This window comes from Pterocles gutturalis, unplaced genomic scaffold, assembly GCF_000699245.1.
Source record: "Pterocles gutturalis isolate BGI_N339 unplaced genomic scaffold, ASM69924v1 scaffold6048, whole genome shotgun sequence".
In the NCBI taxonomy this organism is placed as follows: Eukaryota; Metazoa; Chordata; class Aves; order Pterocliformes; family Pteroclidae; genus Pterocles; species Pterocles gutturalis.
In genome coordinates, this window is record NW_010122864.1 from 46,155 (window position 1) to 66,875 (window position 20,721).

At 38.6% G+C, this 20,721-nt stretch overlaps 1 protein-coding gene across 1 annotated transcript in view; it reads left to right on the forward strand.

Annotated features, from left to right (window-relative positions):
• Positions 1-20,721, forward strand: part of HECW2 (HECT, C2 and WW domain containing E3 ubiquitin protein ligase 2) — a gene marked incomplete at both ends in the record, with an annotated part of 64,153 nt that overhangs the window by 20,590 nt on the left and 22,842 nt on the right. The window contains 8 exons of the mRNA XM_010077676.1: positions 1,077-1,152; positions 2,991-3,160; positions 5,932-6,074; positions 9,551-9,651; positions 11,144-12,484; positions 13,817-13,912; positions 17,917-18,067; positions 18,425-18,528. Coding sequence (XP_010075978.1) covers positions 1,077-1,152; positions 2,991-3,160; positions 5,932-6,074; positions 9,551-9,651; positions 11,144-12,484; positions 13,817-13,912; positions 17,917-18,067; positions 18,425-18,528 — 2,182 coding nt within the window. The remainder of the gene's footprint in view (positions 1-1,076; positions 1,153-2,990; positions 3,161-5,931; positions 6,075-9,550; positions 9,652-11,143; positions 12,485-13,816; positions 13,913-17,916; positions 18,068-18,424; positions 18,529-20,721) is intronic.

Sequence of the window (20,721 nt, forward strand, 5' to 3'; positions counted from 1 at the left end):
GCAGCTAATATTCTGTTGTGGTCATTTGAACCAGCGGGAAAGCAAGGGCTGCTCTAGCACTGAGAGACACTGTTACACCAGACGACATAGCCTTTGTAGTGCAAAAATTTAAGCATGTATGCTGGTGTGAAATTTGTAGTTGGCACATGAAAGTTGAAATTTCTGTTCAGGTCATAATGGAATAGGGAAACGTTATATAGTGAAACCATGGAAGAGCTAGGGAACACTGTTACAATTCATTTTATTATAGCTGAATTGTGGGCAAATACCATTTTCTATAAAATGAAGTCATGATTAGCAATGTAAACAATATTATTCTGAGTCGGTGATGTAGCCTGGGAGTGAGTGCAGTACCTACCTGGAGAACAGTTTGACTTTAAAGACAGCTCTACTGGTGTCTTGGTGATTATTCAGCTGGATGCACATCTCTGTCTTGAAAGACAACTTCTGCTAGTTGAAAGAGCTAGACATTAATAAGTCATTAACACATGAGAAGCCTAATGAGGGATTTCAGTAGAAACTAGATTTGAAAATCTGTGCAGCATAAGCTTTTAGACCACATTCATATTTAGATATCTGATGCACTTTTCTGTTTAAAAGGAGCTTTTGTTCATAGATCTGAAGGCTTTTGTTGGTCTCTCTTTGATCTCTTTGCTTTTTTTGTTGCACAGTAAATTATCTATTTGTGGAAAGTGACAAAAGTTACACATGCTGTCACTGGCCAGCTCAGTGCTTTGGTATGTATTACCAATCCATGCTGTTGATTTTATTTTTACAAAAAGGAAACCTGTAAGAAAATACAGCCTCCTTTTCTCCAATTAATAGTGTCTGCACGTGTATTAGCCTATACATGTTCTGTCTGGAAGACTCCAAGTACTGGTGTATTATCACTGGGTGGATAAATAACAGATTATTTATCTATTTACCTAGAAACAAATACTGTAGCTCTGGCTGTCAATGCAGTAGTTGGTCAGATTCTTCTCCTGCATACTACTTTACAATTGCATTATCATCTTCAAGCACATACAAAGCTGAAAACTTCTGTGGTATATTTCATTTTTTTTCCTCATCTTCAGATGGGAGTAGAAGGCACGGATGAAGGTGCTTCTGGAGCCCAGCACTCCAGGAAGTTAGTCAGCTTTACCCTATCAGGTAAAAAATACTACTACTCAATGTCTTACAAATTATTGTTAAAAAAAAATATTGCTGTTTTAGATAATATTAAAGATGCAACACTTTTCTTCATTAGCCTCTGTAGGAGCACACTCTAGTGGCTTGAAAGGTGTAATTTCTTTAGAACTTCTGTTGAAAACAAGCTGGAATCATGAATCTCCAGGAGTGAAATAAACTGATTTCATGGATCCCAGCATGAAAAATTTTGAGATATTTCCAGTTTGCACAAGGGACAGTTCCTCTCAGACTGAAGGAGGGTAAAACAGCCTCTAAATAAAATGCAAGCTAGTTCCATCACTTTGAAGTAGGGAAAAAGGAATGGTTTTAAATGGTGGTTTAGAAAGGAGAAAGAATCTTTACTTGTAAGAGAGCTAAGCTGTCACTACAGCAAAATAGCTGTAGGGGTACAGTTTACCAGCTTCACTTGTTTTGATTAGCACTTTATTCCACGAGAGCTTTTATCTGAGGCTAAGGCATATTCAGCTTGAGCAAAGAGAAAACAATTTGCTTCTGAATTTGGAAGAGCTGACAATGAAAACATTTAGAGATTGTAGGGTAGAGCAGGAAAAAACCCTGCTTTTTAAAATGGTCTTTCGGCAGTTTCTGGGAAAGAGCTGACAGGTTGTATAGACTTCCATAGAGTACTAGAAAGAGAACTGTTTTGTGATTTCCAAAGAACCTATTGTGTTTAGTAGAAAGTTGTGGGTCAGTCTAAGGAGTCCCCTAAATTAATTTTGAAAGGTGTATTGACTGATAGCTCTGTAACATTATTTCCCGGAACATTTTTTTGGTTGCTCATTTGCATGTGCAAAATTGTTGCTTTTAAAGGCACTTAACCTTTATTTCCACTGTGGCTTAATTTTGAACCTTGAGAAGAATATTTTTTTTACTGAATTCACGTGTGGCATTTTATTTTAGTGCAGTGAAGTTTGCCTGCATGTATAAACTGCTCATCCAAGGATGTATGTGCCCGTAGCAATAGAGTCGTGAAGACTGCATGCAGCATATTGGAGAACCTAACGAAGAAAGTCACAAAAATCTTGTGCTTCAACAAGAAGCACACTTTTATAGTTAAATTTAAAATCTAGTATGATACATAAAAAAATACCTCTTTCTTTTTGTTGTTGTTGAAGCTTGCACTGTCATTAAAATCCTTAGGCATGAGAATATGTACCTGAGGAAATTATTTATTGTGCCAAGTCACAAGGGCTGTACTACTGAGGTTTCCCTAGGAAGAAAGAAGCATTTTCAGAAAACTTTTCCTCCTTTTATGTGAGACAGGTTATCTTCTAAATGTGGAGAAAGCGTGCATCATAGTCCAGAGCAACCTTGATAATAAGTATTTGAAGTTATGTTTATCAAAGCCCCAACTTGGGGAAAGTGTGAGTTCACTCCATTACCTCCCATAGAGTTTATATCTTAGCCCCTTCCCCAGAAACAGAGCAAGTACTGTGTGATGATTTTTTTTTTTTTGTGGTTTTTGGTTTTTAAGAGTGGAAATACCTTACATACTGAGAAGAAGGTATGTAGGTGAGCTACAAGTTCATGTTTTTTGTTTTACAAATGACTGGAGGCTAAAATGTAAATAAGGATGTTGATACCTTTCCTCCCTATATTCTCTTGAGAAAACACTTCCTCCTTTAACTGTCTTCTGTACACTGGATCCAGTTAACGTATGAGTAATTTTAAGCTGCTTTATTTAGTAGTTTATGGTGAATTGATTTCCTGGGTAATATTTTAGGAATGCGCTACTTTGTGAACTAGCTTTAATTTACTCAATTCCTTTTTCCTTCCTTCCTTCTTGTTTTGCTTCATAGATATTAGAGCAGTTGGACTTAAAAAAGGCATGTTCTTCAACCCTGATCCTTATCTAAAGATGTCCATTCAGCCAGGCAAGAAAAGTACATTTCCTACGTTTGCTCATCATGGCCAGGAAAAAAGGTCGACTATCATCAGTAACACAACTAATCCTGTTTGGCACAGAGAGGTAATGTATCCCTTTTGAGAGCTGTCTGCCACCTGATGCAGTGTATCAGCCTTGGATTTTCTCTTTGAACATTAGACCTCTCTCTCTGAAGGCTGTGAGCTTATTTTGTAGCTAGTTATTTAAACTGACACAGAAATTGTAGTAATTTTAGGAACCCTGTTGTTGGATAGAAACAGCTATCATCTGCGTATTTAAGCTGTGTATTTAAACCTGCACTGCTGTGAGGTTTTCATTCTCTTCTCTGCTAACAAGAGTTGAACTTGCTCAATGGCCTTATAGAGTTCTTGAAACTGCAAAAATAAATTAATTAAAATTGATTATATGTTATGAAAAGAGTCTTTAAGAGAAGGTACAATAAGTGAGCATTTATACTCAGTGACTGCAACAACTGCTCATTTGGAAATGATATTCTCATTGTGCCTAGCAGATGGCAAGCCTTCCATTTTGTCAGGCAGGGGGGTTGCTCTTTGGTGTAGCCTCTGTATGCGCTGCTGTAGGAAGGAAAGCCCAGGGAGGCATTACAGCACCACTCAGCAAGGGGGGAAAAAAAAAGGCAGTTCGGCAGAAGCCAGTTTTCCAGATGTGTTTATATTGGGTAAGCTGTGTAGGTCTCAGAGAAGGAACTCAGTCCCACAGCTGTCTTTGAGCACAAAAGAGCCAGGCTGTGCCTTAGAAGAGAAATGTTTATGTGGGAAGCAAGGTGCAAATACTGACACAAGTCCATAAGCCTTTCAGGAACAGCGAGCAGCGTTCTTGATCTGCGTCTGTTTTCTAATGAGCAGATGTCTGTACTGTGTTTGATGAATGTTAATGTGTTCTTTAGGAAGATGGGAAAATTGAGTGAGCTTTGGAAAATGTTCCCACAAATTATAATCAAATGAAACAAGCAGTAAAGCAGAACAGAGCAGGGCCAGCATTACCACTGCTCTGGGGTGCTGGTTTGTGGGAGAGACTGGAGATGTATGTCAGTCTTAAAATCTTTAAAAAATCAGAGTTCATAATCTCTAAATTAATTCTTCATCTTTCTGTCTGTCCATCCACCTATCCAGAAGATAGAAAGAAAATCTGATCTTATGTTTCCCCTTTTTCCTCCTCCAGTTCTCCTTGGTTTGGAAGATTATTAGACAAGTGATAAAGTTCCCTGGTGCACACATTATATTGGCTTGCTTTAACTGCTGTATCTTCCCTGTAGCAATTCTCTGACGACAGCAGCTTATGATCCCATTACATATGCTGTCCTAGTGATGCAGAATTGATCCTGTTTTACATCTACTCCTTTCTGCAAAATAATGTTCAATTTTATAGCAAAGTGAGAGTGAAAAATTTTTAAGTTCTGTTTATCACAGGAGCCCAGCTCTGGCAGTTGCCTAGTGTGAGAAAGTGTTTTTATTCCTGACCCAATTTAATTGCTGTTTTTGGATATATTTAGCTGATGTCTACAGCTGAACTGCAGACTCGTTCCTTCTTTTGTTCCTTATTTAATACATCTTTAGGTATCTAGCCAGATGCATATTAGGCATTGTTATTCAATTATTATTATTAATAATCAATTAATTAATCAATTATTGTTATTCAGTTGTTATTATTCAAGGCCAGGCGGGATGGGGCCCTGGGCAGGCTGCTCTAGTGGTTGGCAACCCTGCCCACAGCAGGGGGGTTGAAACCAGATGATCTTTAAGGTCCTTTTCAACCCAGGCCATTCTGTGATTCTGTGATTGTACTCAGGTCATGATACGCTCAGAGGTCTTAAAAGTTGTCAGATAGTAAAAGTGTAACCAAATGACCTCGGCTTTCCTGAGTAGGTTATACCATCCTTTTTTGTTTATTTGAAATATCTTAAATTCTAGAGGCACATTAAAAATCTGTGGTTCCTAAGCTTGCTTTCCTAAGGGGATTTGTTATGACACTGTGTGTATGTGTCTGCAACATGCCTGCTCCTGTATTTGCCCTGTACCACTTTTGAATCTTTTGGCCACCTTCAGGCAGACTTGACAACGTAGCACAGCTCTCAAAGACGGAGTATTCATAAACTGCATGAAAATTGATGCTAGGATGAAGAGAGTAACTGTGATAGTGTTCTCTTGTAGGGAAGAGTGGAAGAGTGATCTTACCAGACATGAAGAAATCTTTTATAAATCAGCACCATATTGTTTAAAGGCTGTAAGTGCAGAAAAAGGTTCTGTTGGAGCTTGCCGAGAAGACTTGTGAACTTTGGGGCAAAAATCTATAGAAAATTTTCCTCCTTTAGTTACAGTGCTCCTGAAAATTCTGTATACACATTGCCCTTTTGACTTCCTGTCATGCCTACAAAAAATTAATGCAAAGCATGGTGTTGGAAGGGAACTTCACTGAGCACAGCCTACAGTGAGACACTTTCCTCATTCCTCCTGCGTTGACCTGGCTACTCTTCTATAACCTGATAGAGGACAGTGAGGATTCCTTCTCTTTTTGCTTTCTACTGTCCAAATTGAAGCAAGCACAAGGATACATTGATTTCTCCTTTCTGATGTAGACCATGCAAGTGCTTTTATCCAGTGCAGTTTCTTACTGAGCAATTTTTTTCAAGGAACAGTAAAAAGGTATGAGTTCCCTGACAGGCTGGTTACATATGCAAAAATACAGGGCTTAATAAATGATGTTGACATTATTTTGCAAATTTTGCTGTCATCAGTCGTTGCTTTTGGAGTTCACTGTACGCTAGTAGTAACTATGTACTTACTTTCTCAATAAAGGTGTATTGATATGGTGTCAAATATGTTCTTTCCTTCCAGAAATATTCTTTTGTTGCACTTCTAACAGATGTCCTGGAAATTGAGGTTAAAGACAAGTTTGCCAAGAGTCGTCCGATCATCAAGCGCTTTCTTGGGAAGTTAACCATACCAGTTCAGAGGCTACTGGAGAGGCATGCAATTGGGTGAATTAACACATTCTTAATGCTAACTTCTGTTTATCAGGGAGACTTGGCGTATGGCACAGAGCAGCCTTTCTGGCTTACTGGCACAGACCAGCAAATTTCTACTGTGTCTGCAGTAAGAAATTTAGTAGGAATTGTAATAGCATTATATCCTGACTGGAAGATGTCAGTGTTTTGGACCCTGTTCTGAATGCATGTACCCATGTTTGTGTATACGTGTGTCTATAATTTGTTTTCAGCTTAATTTCTTTACACAAAAAAAAATGTTCCCTTCACAAAAGATGTTGCCCACTGGTAGCTAGTCAAGAAGCAAGGCATTATCACAGTGCTACATGATTGTGTGCAAATTTTTTAGAAGAAGCAGATTTTATTGTCTCACTTCTTTTACAGATCAAGTATTTTTAATTGTCAGTTTAATAATCAGAGATTTAATATCTATTGAGCTAATTGGCCAGAACTGCAAGGCCGTGACTTTTTATTTTTCAGAGTGCTAGTGGTACTACACAATTAAAATTGCCTTTTACTGTGAATAGCACACTGATGGGACTCAAAATTCACCTGTTGTGCTATTTTAAGAAATTTCTGTTCATGTTTTGGTAGCTAACTGTTCCAGTATAAGGATGCAGGTGATTCAGAAACTTTTAAGATGTTTCATACTTTGTGATGTTTACTGGAGGGGACCATAGCACAAGTGGATGATCCAGCAAGGCTTTCGTACAGCCAAATGCACTGATAAGAGCCTGAGACTTGGTAATTAGGCACTGTGATACGTTGCAGGTGTGAAGCAAGTGGCTGGAGGTCTGCAAGAGTTGGAGCAGTGTGTGCAAAAATAGAATTTTACGTTTAAGATGGAACAGTAATTGTAGAGTATATAATTTTGTTAGCATCTTTTTACATATATATGCTATATTTGACAAATTAGAAAAAATAATTCCTTGAAAGACAATGCGAGGAACTGAGTTACACGAGTGTGGTTTGTATAGGACCTAACTCAAAGTCTGCTAAAGTTAATGTGTGCCACTGGATGAGGCCCATGAGGAATGATGGTGAAATAAAACGTGTATATTCTTCTCTGAAAGTTTGAGGGCATGGCAGTATCATCATGCTTTTGCACAAAAAGCAGAATATAAACAACTGGCCTCCTTTTTCACAGATATTCCCATCAAAGTAACAAGTTGCATAAATGGAGAAAGTCAAATTCAATTTGAAAACAGTTTTCAGCTTTAAGTTTCCAAAGTGGTGGTTACACTGGTAAGTAAGAATAAAAATTGTAAGAGTAGCTTAAATTTTTGATGATGTCTTCTGATACAGGAATTCATTAAAAAAAAACAAAAACAAACGCCTGCCCTTTTGTTTTGTAGTGGTATCTAAGAGCAGTGCAGATGTATACACAATCTAGCTTTTCTAATAAGTCCTTCATCTTTGAGTTTCAACAAATTGTGATAAGTTGAGCAAGCAGCTTTTTCTAATAAATTTGCACACTGCTATACACTCAAAAATAGCACCATGATACAGACTGGTTTCAAAACCTAGTTCAGGGTGTTCATTTCCATGCTAAACCCCAAAATGTTTTTCTGCTCTGGGATTCCTAGGGCAGCGAGATCTGGAAATTACCCATTTGCTGTGTTCATCAGTTCTTGTCTGTGTTTTTTCAAACATACTGTCTTCCGATATTCTGGAAGACATTTCCTGTTTTCTTCTCCATACTTCAGTTCTGTATATTTGATATACTAAGTCTTTTTAGGAAAGGAAGGGCTGTATAGTAAATATATAGCAAGAATATAGGTAAGTATTCATTTCGGTTTTGCCGTGCTGCTGTTAGAACTGAGATTAAATCAGTTTTGCCGCTTCATCTGTAATTTATTTGTCCACTTACAGTTTTTGCAAGCTAATCAGTTGTCAGGGTTCCTTTTTCCTAGACATTGTAAAGACAGGCAATATTTCACCTGAAGTTTTGCAAAGTAAAGGAATGGTTAATATAGACATGAAGTAGAAATGTCCCAAACGTGCAATCAGCTGCTGATTCTTTTGTTTTTAGTCAAGCAAGTAAAACATCTTCAGGTTCTTCTTCATTTTGGTGATGTCAAGGACAATTGAAATCCTCTACTGAGTTAACACGTGAAATTGAAAAATTAAACAGACAAAGTCCAAGGATTTACAGTGCACTGTATGCTTAACTTGCCCTTCCCTGTGTTAGTGATCAGTATTAATGAATGAAAAGATGAAGTTCTGCCCCACGTTCAGCTGTTGTCATAGCTCACAAGTTTGTGTAGTGAAATGGACGGTGGCTTTAAATTTCATGGAAAATATGATAAATGAGCATGAGAATCATCTACTATTGATTCAGCTGAATACAGAGCAGACATTATTCATGTTGTGGCTTTCTCTGATCTCGAATGACCTAGAGTAATACAAACCTTATGTTAAAAATTGTGGAAACCTCAAATGGCAATATTCCCAAGTCTAGCCGAAGGGATTGTAGCTGGACTACAGAGGGATGAATCTGTGACAGATCCTGGAGACACTACTATAATAATTGTATGTACTTCAGCCTATAGAGCAGTGGGAGGAGGCTGCTTTGCCTTATGTTGTCCACTCAGGACATTTTTGCTAAAAGTTAGTGTTTGGATGGAAACTGATGGAGCTTAATTCAGTAATGACCTGGTGTTTTTTTTTAGTCTGTCACTCATATTGCAGTAGAAGTACTCCCAGTAAAAGGAGAGATGTTTATAGCAATATAAATTTGTTTGCATAAATTAATTTCCTATGGAGGTCTTCAGTAGCTCCGTCCTCTCCCTTCAGCTGTCCCAGCTGTGCTGAGGGAGGCTGGGGCTGTGAAGTCTGGCTGTGCCTAATAAGAACGTATAGCCTAGGATCTGATCCTAGGTCTCAAGCTCATACAAATGCTTTATCAAGCCTGAGTCCCACTGAATTCAATAATTCTTAAGAACATATTTGAAATTAAATCCAAGCATTAACAGCTTTTCTAAATAGGAATGCAGAAGTGCTTTATTGAACGAGAACTAAAATGTGAAGAAACTGTCTGGGAATTTTGTATATAGTGAAAACCACAAGGGGGCAGAAGGTTTTAAAAAATGAACAGTATTGTTGATTATAAAACATATTTTTGGTTGGGAGAAGGGGGAGGTTAGGGGAAAGGGATCCTTTGCCGTTTGATTTCTTTAGGACTTAAGAAGAGATTTAGAGATGTATAAGAATTGCTGGGGCACAATCTGTATTTGAAAATGATCAAAAAGTGGTTTGACAGGCTGTTTTATCTGTTAACTAAATGTATTTTACACCATTGTTGATGTTGCTTTTCCACACAAGCCAGGGTATGTAGCTGATTTTAAGATTATAGTATAAATTACCTTCCCTCACTCTGACTCTTATCTGGTAAGAGCCTCTGATACAAAATACTAGAAAAATAAAACCAGTTAAAATTTAAAAAAACTCCAACATCTTTGTTTTTGCAGAGACCAGGTTCTTAGCTATAATCTTGCCAGAAGGCTCCCAGCTGATCATGTAAGTGGATACCTCCAATTCAAAGTGGAAATCACATCTTCTGTTCACGAAGGTGAGAATTTGTCAATGATCTGGATCTCCAGATAGTCATAGGGAGAGAGTTTCTATGTTTTTCTATTTCTAGGATTTTCCATTATAATATACTTCTTGTTCATATACAGTGCATCTATTATAGATGTTTCTATTGGGATTCAAAGTTTAGATATGTCAGGTATTGCTTTGGAGATGCTAATTCCAAAACACTAACAGTTATTGTACTCTTTTCCTATTTTGTTAGATAGATTTTAAATGAATCTGCTTATGATTCTCATTTTATGGGATAGATGGGTAATCAAATTCATTATTTCTCTTTGCTCTGTAACACCTTTGTCTGAGATAAGTAGTTGCAAGTGAGATTCCACCTGTGCTCTCCTCCCCTGCTAGTGTATGTGCAGATCACTCTCCTGTCCCCCTTGGGCAGGACTCTGTCCTGCTTAGAATGAAGAACGTCTGTTATGGTTATGAGAACACATACTTCCATTTGGCAATTCTTTCCCTTTTTCCAGTTCTGAAGGCAATGAGCAGAACATGCCTGGTGCAGTTACTGTTTATCGCATCATATATGTCTATTTGCACGTTTATGATCTTAAGATTCTCCTTCATTAGACTTGGTACAATCTTTTTGGTCGTCAGATATTGCTTCATCTTTTATACTGGATACAACCTTCTTGCCTTTTTTGTAGCCATATAGTCCTGTACCTCATTAATACTTTTGCTCTGTCGCTGTTAAAAAAATGCTTCTACCTTCAGTCCTGTTTGTTGCCAGGTTCTCTGACTTCACTGTTAGGTTTCTTGCAGACATATACAGACACTTACAGCTGAATTATTCAACTCTATGCCTGTTTAATTTCTGTGTGGGGAGTTACCATCTCATCTCTCAAATGAGATGGCTTATTTTAATTTCCCTTTTATATATATTAACACAGCTTGCCTGATACGTCATGAACTTTATTCTAAGTAGATTCCCATTCTTTACAGTAGAAAGGCCTATAAATTAACTCTAAAACGCTGTGTATAGAATTTGGTAGCTGTACAAAATTTGTGATTCCTCATGTGACCTCAGGTACTACTGGTTTGCATGCTGCTAAGGGTGTAATGACAACTGGTGTCAGTGACCGGCTTTATGTAAATCCTACTTCTGGATATGAGAGATACACTGCAGAAAACTGGTTCCTTGGTCGTGAGGCTGGTTTTACTGACAGTTTGACAAGACGCTTGGCGGTGCTCTGCCTTTTGAAAGCAAAATGGGAGTCCTTTAAAGTCTTACTTCACACCCCTTAAATTTTTTATATCCTACAAAATAGTATAGACTTCTACAGACGAAATTCTGTAATTGCTGTTATAATGCTGTAGATGCCTCTATTGTTTGTATTTTCTTCCCTTAGTTGTCTAATCAAATTAAGCAAGCTTCTTGTATTTTTCTATCACTTCTGTGATGCAGACAAAGCAGAACGAACTGTCTGTTGCTGCACTGTGTTTCACACTCAGTCTTTGTGTCTCTGCAGATGCTTCACCAGAAACAGTTGGCACTTTGCTAGGAGTGAACTCTCTAAATGGAGACCTGGGGAGCCCCTCTGATGATGAGGATATGCCAGCAGGACATAACGATACATCCACAGTGTGTTCCAATGGTCCAGTCCTTGAGGATTCTTCTGGAGAAGCAATCCTGAGACACCCTTTAAGGACTAGTACAACTCTGGAAACAGACCAGGATGAGTTGACCTCCGGTGCTTCAAGATCATCACCTATCAGAGGTCGCCAGGACTCACTAAATGACTATCTGGATGCAATAGAACACAATAATCATCCCAGACCCGGGACGTCTGCCTGTGGCGAGCGTCCACGTGGAGCCTCCCCAAAACTGAGGAGTAGCTTCCCTACTGACACAAGACTTAATGCTATGCTTCACATTGACTCAGATGAAGAGGAGCATGAGTTACATAAAGACCTGGGTTTTCCATCTTCCTTGGAAGATGATGGTGGTTTAGTAATGCTTAATGGTGCTACAAGAAACATTGAAAGAAATGGTTTCAGTTACTCATCAGATCAGGTAATGCAGGGGCCTGCAGAGAATGAAAACATTTCAGCCTCTGAAGCTCCTTTGCCGTCAACTGATGACCAGCAGGAGACTCTCCCAGAGCTTCCACCATCACAGTTAGCAGGAGATGAAAGCTTGCAAGGTTCCCAAAGTGAGGCACCAGCAGACCAGGCTGGCAGCGAGTCGTGTGCCGCTCCGGAGGCAGAGCAGCCTCCTAGCAGTGCGGATGCAGGAGCTGCTGATGCTGCTGCTGGGAGCAGAAGGGGTGTTAGTGAAACAGAATCCATTGATCAAGGGTCTGAACCTTCCCAGATATCATCAGAAACCGAGCAGAGTGATCCTGCTCGCACAGAAAGCGTCAGTGAGGCAAGTACCCGGCCAGAAGGGGAGAGTGACGTGGAAGGGGCAGACAGCTCTTGCAATGAAAGCGCGACTGTGCGACGTTCCTCAGTTGAAATGCGCTGTTCTTCTTGTGAAAGTGCCAGGTTTCCTGAGACTCCAGCCTTTTCTTCTCAGGAGGAGGAAGAGGGAGCTTGTGCCACTGATACAGCTAGAACTGAGCCAGGTGCTGAAACACAGGACTCTGCCAGTGCTTCTGGTTCTCTACCTGCGGTACAGGTACTGCAGGAGGAAGCACAGGAGGCTGAGGCAGGTGAATTACCAGACCAAGAGGAAGCAGAAGAAATCTGGCAAAGAAGAAGAAGCCTGCAGGCGGCAGCTGCCAATAGCCAGTCTCGGGATGAAGAACCTGAAGGAGCGCAAGCAGCTTGTGAGGGTGCCACAGCACGAGTTGAAGGAGCTACTGGAGGTAACAACTGCAGGAGGCACTTTCTGAAGTGACCTTTCTGCAACCAGTAAAAATTATTTTAAAAATTAACATCTGAAAATAGAGATCTTAATTTCTCAATTTCATTATCTTTCAAGATTTTTTTTGTTCCTTTGAGATTTATTCCGTTCTTCAAGAGACTCTTGAGGTTTTTGATTTAACAAAAAATCAAACCTGAAGTATCCAAGACATGTTTATTTTGAAATTGGATATATATTAATTTTTGAGACAGTAGTGAGAAGGAGGATGAAGATGAGGAAAGAATTCCACAATATTACCCTGCTTGCTAATCAAAATGGTAATGAGGGGGGCAAAAATCCCAAAACTGTGAATTTATATTTGGCTCTTTTCTTTCGCATGCTTATAGATTAGCATTAAAACATAAAGGTAATCAAAAGAAAGGGGAAAAAAATATCAATTGTTTCTTAGTCACACTTCAGGCTGTTTATTTTCCCTTTCCCAGTTCCTTATCTGTATAGACACATCCTAGCACAGCTGGAACCACGGGAGGAGCAGCATGTGTTACTCAAGTTAACACTGTAAAACTGTTACCAATTGTAAAATCATTTTAACAGTTGAGAAATTTATGTCTCACTCAAATAACTGAAAGTAGAAATGTGTCCCTAACGTATTATTGCCAAGCACATTTCACAATGGATTATCCATTCAGTTTCTTTAGGGATTGAAGCAGATCTAATCCAGTGGGTTTCTGAATGCGTCTTTTTCATAACATTTCAGAAGTTTTGGGATCTGTTAATTTCTCTCTTCATAAAATGCTCTTTGATTTGGAAGGAATAAGTTTGGTATTTATTTCAAATGCTGTCAATATTCTACAGCATTTTCTAGACATTTGGGACTCTCTTTTTATTAGCTGTGAGGCCGCACCATGTTTTACAGAACGGTGTGGCTGCAGCAAGGGAGGTCAGTGGACAGTTTCATCTCCCACTCTTACAGCAAGGTTTCTGCAGGGGCCAGGTGGAGCTTTGTCCTTGTCCCTTGCTGGGATAAGGTTCAGGCACACACTGTTGTTTCTGTGCCCTGGCTTCTGCTGGTCACAGGTGGATGTGGCACATCCCAAGAGGTGACTTTTTCACAACCACGGCTGCAGTGCATCCCAGGGTAATCACTTGCCTAGAACTGTAGACATAACTTATGTTGCCCAGAAAAATAGATGACTATTAGATATATCCTAAAATATCATAGTCCTGCAGCATAGCCCTGCAGCAGCTTTAGCATGTCTTGTTCACTTTAGAGACAACTCTAGGGTTTCCCCACATTGACTGAAAAAATAATTTGTAGGCACTTTGATTCCAGGTTCTCAAGCTAATGGCCATCAGCCCTTGAGGTCACTGCCTTCAGTACGTCAGGATGTTAGCCGCTACCAGAGAGTGGATGAGGCTCTACCACCAAGTAAGATTCTTCATGCTTTAGTTGGGGGATAGGCTGCCTGGATCTCATCACTGAGATCTCATTGCATTTCTTTTTTAAATGTGAGAATTGAGAATGAACAGCTGAGAAGATCTAAGTGATGATGATTAAGTTGAGTGCTGTTTTGTACAAGTCATTGTGCTCAGTCTGCAAACTATCAGGATGTGTTATGATAATTATACCTGGTGTATACACACATTGCTAAGTGGTATTTGCGGAGAAGTGCGAATGAACGGTGCTGCCTTTTCAGTATGCACTGCACATGGGTAGGGAGGTGAGGTGATAGTGCTATATGGGGTACTTGGAGGGAAAGTTCTCAGGAACTCTGAAATCTCTGAATACTTCTTGCGTGGTGATGATTTACAAAGAAATACATAACATCTTTAATCTCTGTGGATTATGTGAATGATACCTGTTTTTTCCGTGCATTTTTGAGTCATTATGAAGACTTTTTGAATTAAAATAAACCTGGGTATTAAGCAATGGTTAGAGCCTAAATTGACAGATAAATTGTAATTTCTATAATGCATATGAAAAATACGTTGCTCTCAGTTGTTGGACTGATTCACTTGCTTAAACTTGGGACAGTGAAAATCTATTTGGTGTTAGATACTGAAAGAAAGGAAAAAGGACCAAAAAAAAGCTACACAGCTAACAGGCAAACATTACTTCAAAATGGAAAAAAAAAAAGTTAAATTCAGACCTACTGAAGCGTGTGGCAAAGTTCTGTTACTTTAAAGGAGTCAGGAATTCAGATATTTAGTGTAAAATGAATAGGTCCTTATTTCACAGTATGGAATGGAACTGCGTTTGCTCTGTAGTTGGAGAGGGTAACTGGAAGGAGCCTGACAGCAGAACACAGATATAACTGTGCATTGGAAAGCCAGGGCGATGAGAAGATTTTGCTCCCCGTTGATTCTGTTACAATCAGTGCATACAAGTTAGTCCTGTGTGCAGATCCTAAAGTTAATTAACTGCCCCTTAATAAAATAGTATTATTTTTTACAAAATTGTGCCTGGGAGATGTATATTTCAGTTGCATTTTAATAGTGAAAAAGGCAGAGAACTTTATGGGAAATACTCAGAGATCAGTGTAATAAATGAGAAGTGCATAGAGATAGCTTTTACAGTACCATGGGTTATATACAGGTTGCTTTTTGTGTTTCAGAAGCAAACTATACTATACACTGCAATAACTACTAGGAAAAACTATTGAAACATTAATGGAAAAGGCTTGGCTGTGTGGTATTCTAACATTTCTGACATTTGCTGGGATTTTACAGAGTCATGTGTGGGCATACATACACACATCGTCCCTTTACAATCAAAGCCCAATGCAATCCTTATCATTCACTTGCTGATGTGAATAAAATCTTAAGCACTTAATTGTTGCCTAGATTCAGGTTTTCTCTCCAAAGCTCTGCTTTAGGATATGTAACAGTTTTATTATTTTAATAGTGAAAAACTAGAGAAAACATCCAGAATACGATTTTGCATTACAAACTGTAATTTGTAATTTGGGTTGTATTCTATTTGTTGTTTCAGCAGAATCTGAAACTAAGAAAGAAAAATAGGTGTATTTCTTTCAATTGTGTATAAGTTAAAGAACAAGATAAAGAATTGAAATATTTATCTAGTATTTTCTGCCTATAACATAGAATCATAGAATAGAATGGATAGGGCTGGAAAGGACCTCAGAGATCATCTAGAACATTGTGCTCCGATTCCTCCATTCCTGGGGAAAAATCAACAAATAAGCTTGACCACACAAGCTTGATGAATTACGATTTTGCAGTTTAGCAAGCTAAGTTATTTGTAACACACTTGACTAACAACAGTTTGATTAACAGAAAATATCCTTGTCCATCACAACAGAGATGCAGGTGCTTTACTTCAGAAGCCATTGCCCAAGTGTATTTAAAATTGAATTCAGGCAAAAATGCTTTTCTTCTGCAAGACCACATTGCAGAAATGGTTAATGTGTGTCAGAATTGGACATATAATGACCACAAGAAAAAATCTCAACTATTATACCATGGTTAACGGTTTGACATTTAAGCAGAATAATGAATTCATAAACTGTTGTGTTTTGGTAGTCTGTTCCCCCTCCCCCCCCCCCCAAATGAACAATTCTGTCTTTCCTGGAATACTTCTACGTTTTGTTTTGTTTACAGACTAGTTAAAAATTTTGAGTATTTTTATTTCATCAGAAGATACTATTTCGAAATGGGACCTTTGCACAGGAACATCTGTTTCAGTCATCTTTTTCATTTTTAAAAATGGAAGCTTTTTCAGAGACTGTTGAAATGTTTCCGTTTGCTTTTTTGAGACATAAATTAATTTTTTTTCAATAAATTTCAAATGTGTTATATTTTGAATAGGAAATACAGTGATTGTGCCATTAACTTTGCACTGATGTAATTTTGTTCATTTTTAAACTTGTATTTTAAATTTATAATATAATCCGAAGTGTTGAATTTTTTCTCCTGGTATTGAAATTTGTTCCTTAAGCAGTTCTCTTTATTCCTATGCTATTGTGCTTTTTCTTTCCTTCCTCTGAGCCTACTTTCCTATATAGCTCTTGTTCGCACTAGAAATGCTTTAAACACTAATAGGCTAGTTTGTGCATCATAAAGACAGAAGAGTAATTTCCATTGTGGCCAGCTAAAACACACAGCTGTTGTGCGGACATGACACACTGAGTTTATCTCAAAACCTCCTTCTCCTCCTTCTTCATGAGTCAGCTCAGGCCCTACAGTGTAGTGTGGGGAGCCACTTGCCTGCCTCCCAGAGCTGACAAAAGTCACAGTACGTGTGCAGTAACAAAGCCCGAGGTTTTAAGACTGTCAGTATTACATACTGTATGGTAGAATTAGTTCTCCTTTTCTGCTGTCAAGACATTTTTATGCCCTTTCCTTGAGGAACGGCAGTCATTTAGGATCGGTTGCTTGGCAGTGGTTTTTAAAATGTTACTGCAGTGACTGATGTTTCCATCTAGACTTGCAATATAGAAAGTCTCTTGCAGAAGCATTCAGAGCTGTCAAAGACTTTTTCAACTGACGTGCTAAATGGTTTGCATGTTTTCTGCAGCTGCTAGTGCCTAAGAATCGGGCACATCTGTTTCTGTGTATGAAATATCTTAATTTTTTTATCATTACATGGCCTCCAGCCACGAACAGTGTCTTGGGATCTTGCTCATTTTATAACCAGTTATTAGGTAGACAGTGTTTCTGACCCAAAAAGCTTATGAGCTAAGGCCGCGGTGTTATGATGCACCTGGTTTCTCCTGAGCACTGAGAAGCCAGGTGTGGTTGGGGAAGGGTCCCAGCACCTTTGTCTCTGGTCTCCTGGTGTGTCTCCACAGTGAAGACTTCCAACATTGTCTGTAGCTTGTGTTGGAAAACCAGTGGACAGAACATGCATTTGGTATGTGAAGGAGTTTGGTTATTATAGTTGTCCATCTTTTCTGACATGTCTGCTTACCTTTAACATAGGTATATGTAAATGCAGGAAGAGCACTGGCATCTATTTTACGACTGTTACTGTTAGCTGGGGAAAAACGATGACAGGTGTCAAGCTTTGCAGCACTTTTGGTACTTATCCATTGGACTTTTGCACTGGAAAAAGCCTCAGAGATTGGATCTTGGATTACTTCAGTCCAAGAGAATTGGACTAAGTATCCTGATTTTTTTTTTCCTGGAATAAATAGTGTTTAGTGGGAAATGAATAGAGAAAGGAATAGAAATTACTCACTATGGATTCCACAGAACCTTGCCTACAGTGGGGAATTAGATTTATGGGATAAAATAGGGAAAACCCATGTCTCTTAACCCCTCCATAAGAAAGTTCTATGCTGAAGTCATCCTGTGAAAGAAAAATAGAAACAGGAAACAATTACAGAACAGTTACAGAAGTGACAAAGCTGAAATAAAGAAACAAATAAACCCCAAGCCTTCCATAATTCATAGTATTTTATTGCTACTTAGACTGGGAGGCTCGAATTGACAGCCATGGACGGATTTTTTATGTGGACCATGTGAACAGGACAACAACATGGCAGCGACCTACAGCCCCCCCAGCCCCGCAGATTCTCCAGAGGTCAAATTCCATACAGCAAATGGAACAGCTGAATCGCCGGTAAGAATTACCCTTGTTGTTTGTGAATTGCGTGCTTGCAAAACTGCGTTCGCTGTGGTTAAGACTTAGTATGAAGACAGGGTCAGAGTTGCTACTGCAGCTGGCCACATGTATTTATTTTTATGTGGCTGTCGCTTTTAATTTGCATATGGGCTTCTAGGGCTTTTGTACTCCATAAGCTATGTGGCTAAAAAAAAAAATATATCTGATAATGGTTTTCAGAAACTCAAAAGGCTATCAGTGCAGAAATTAGAGGTCAGTGTGTATTAACCTACATGGCAGAAAAGACAGGCAAGGTCCCTTGGAGCCAGAATTGTTACCATATGCTATATATAAAGTCCAGTTTTCTAACCCTAGGTACCAGAGCATTCGAAGAACTATGACTAATGACAGGCCTGAAGAGCATACAAATTCTGTGGATGGAGCTGGAGAGGAAACTGACTTTCACCATTCTAATGCAGGTTAAAAAAATTTAATAATTTTTTTCCCTCTCTCTAAAGGGAGCACTCATTATTTATTGAGATTGACATACAGCAAAACCTAACTTCTGTACCTGAAAGTCTGGGTGAAAATGAAACCATTTGTTTTCATTGCTGTGTAGTTTTTGAAGATTATGGCTCAGCCTGTTCAATATGCTGAAGAGAGGAATGTGAGATTGAGAGCATTTTTCGTCAGCACCTGACTGGGTAAAAATATAGGCAGGACATCTGCGGTGAAAAAGTATAAAATTGTGTGGTCTGGGTTACAAATATTTTTAATCTGCTACTACACTTTGGAATGGTAGAATATAGGACTAAAAAAGGACTTTGGGCAGTCATCAGCTTCATCTCTGTGCTGAAGATAAACAGGATGAGCTGTACCTAAACCATACTTGGCATACTTGTCCATCCACTTGATGGACATTGTATAACTTTTTAGGCAGTCTACTCATATTGCTTCTCTTATAACATATTCTTAAATCCGTTACTTCCTAGTCTTTCCTCATGGCTTCTGTTTTTAGGTCTCCAATTATTTTGTTGGCCTACTCAGGATTATCTTCAGTTCGTCCGCAGCTCCCGAGGACGAATATTTCAGAAAATTAAATAAAGCTATTATTCTGCTGTACTGAAGAGGTTGTAGAAATGTCATGTGTCTTATGTATAACGCTCCTTGTACATTCCTGCATAATTATTACTTTTTTTCCCCGATAGTTTGACATTAGCCCCCAGTGTTTAGTCTTTGTTCTGCTAAAATCAGGTCTAGACCCTTGGGTGCAGATCTTTGGCACAGATATCTGGTTTTCATCTGGTGTCGGTGCAGTTAGTTATCCTTACCTGCACACACGTCTTTGCATTTTTCTAATGTGTCACTATGGTTTGAATCTTGTCCATCCTGCTGTTAGAGTACTGCAGCATCTCCTAGTTGGAGCAAGTTCTGTCCTCCCTATCCAGCCATTAATAGAAATAATGAATAGGACCAGACCCAGACATGTCTCAGTGAACCATCACTTGGTGTACTCCTTTTTGTTTGACATAAATCATAACTGCTCTTCAGTACGTTTTTGCAAACTGCTGCATACCCCTCTCTAGGTGGTGTCATCTGTTTCAGGTGATTTTCTCCAACATGATTCTGAGTGTCATGTAAACCGTATTAAACACCTTATTAACATCAAAATATGTGGCCTTTACACCACTTGAGTAGTAGAAAATAACTTTGTTAGTTTACTATGATTCATTCTTCAGAAATCCCGATTATTTGTGTTTCTCTACCTTGCTATCTTCTCGTTGCTTGAAGTATTTTGACAATTAGTTCATGTGTCTGTCTGAGAATAGAAAATATGTCAACTACATCTATAGTTTCCTTCATCCTTTTTTGCCTGTTCTTAAAAATTGATATAATATTTATCCATTTTCTTCTAAGAATTCTGTCAGACCTCTGAAATAACCACCAGTGTCTCAGAGATTGCTTCACTTAGTTTCCTAAGTGTGTTAGAGTACACTTCATCAAGCCCAAAGGGTTTGAAAACCTCTGATTTGCACCTGCTCTTTACGTCTTCTAGCCTAACAAGAAAGTTCTCTTTCTTCTCCTGTTTTGTTTGATTCCTCTGGTTATCTGGTTGGTGTTAACTTTTTGAATGAAGACAGAAGGAAAGATATTTTTAAATGAGCTCTAAGCATCTTAACTAGTTTTTCCTCTTGTTCATTTGATGGGGAAGTGTGCAAATGTAAAAGAAAGAAACTGTGAAATTTAGATGGCATGCACTTCGGGGTAAAATCACTGCAGACCCAATCTGAATTTGCAGTTTTTCATTTACGTAAAAAAATGTATCCAAACATCCTGTTGGTTTTCAAAGATATTTGGGGAGAACAGTTTAAACATCGTAGCAAATACCACTCATATATTTTCAGTTCCAGGTACTGTTGAAAAATCAGTGCACTTCTACAGTTGCTAGGAGAAGACCCAAATGTTTACTGAAAGTTGAACCTTGAAAGGTAGTTCCATGGCAACCTGTTTCTTGCTTAAATAAGCTTCTTAAATACTATTTCAGAACTGGGGCTGTGATGGCAGTGATGTGTTGGTTGCTTTTTTTTAAAGGAGGAATGAAACATTTTTAAGTGCTATGTTAGAAGAAATTCAGGTATGCTTACATGGAGAATACTTAATAAATTATCTGA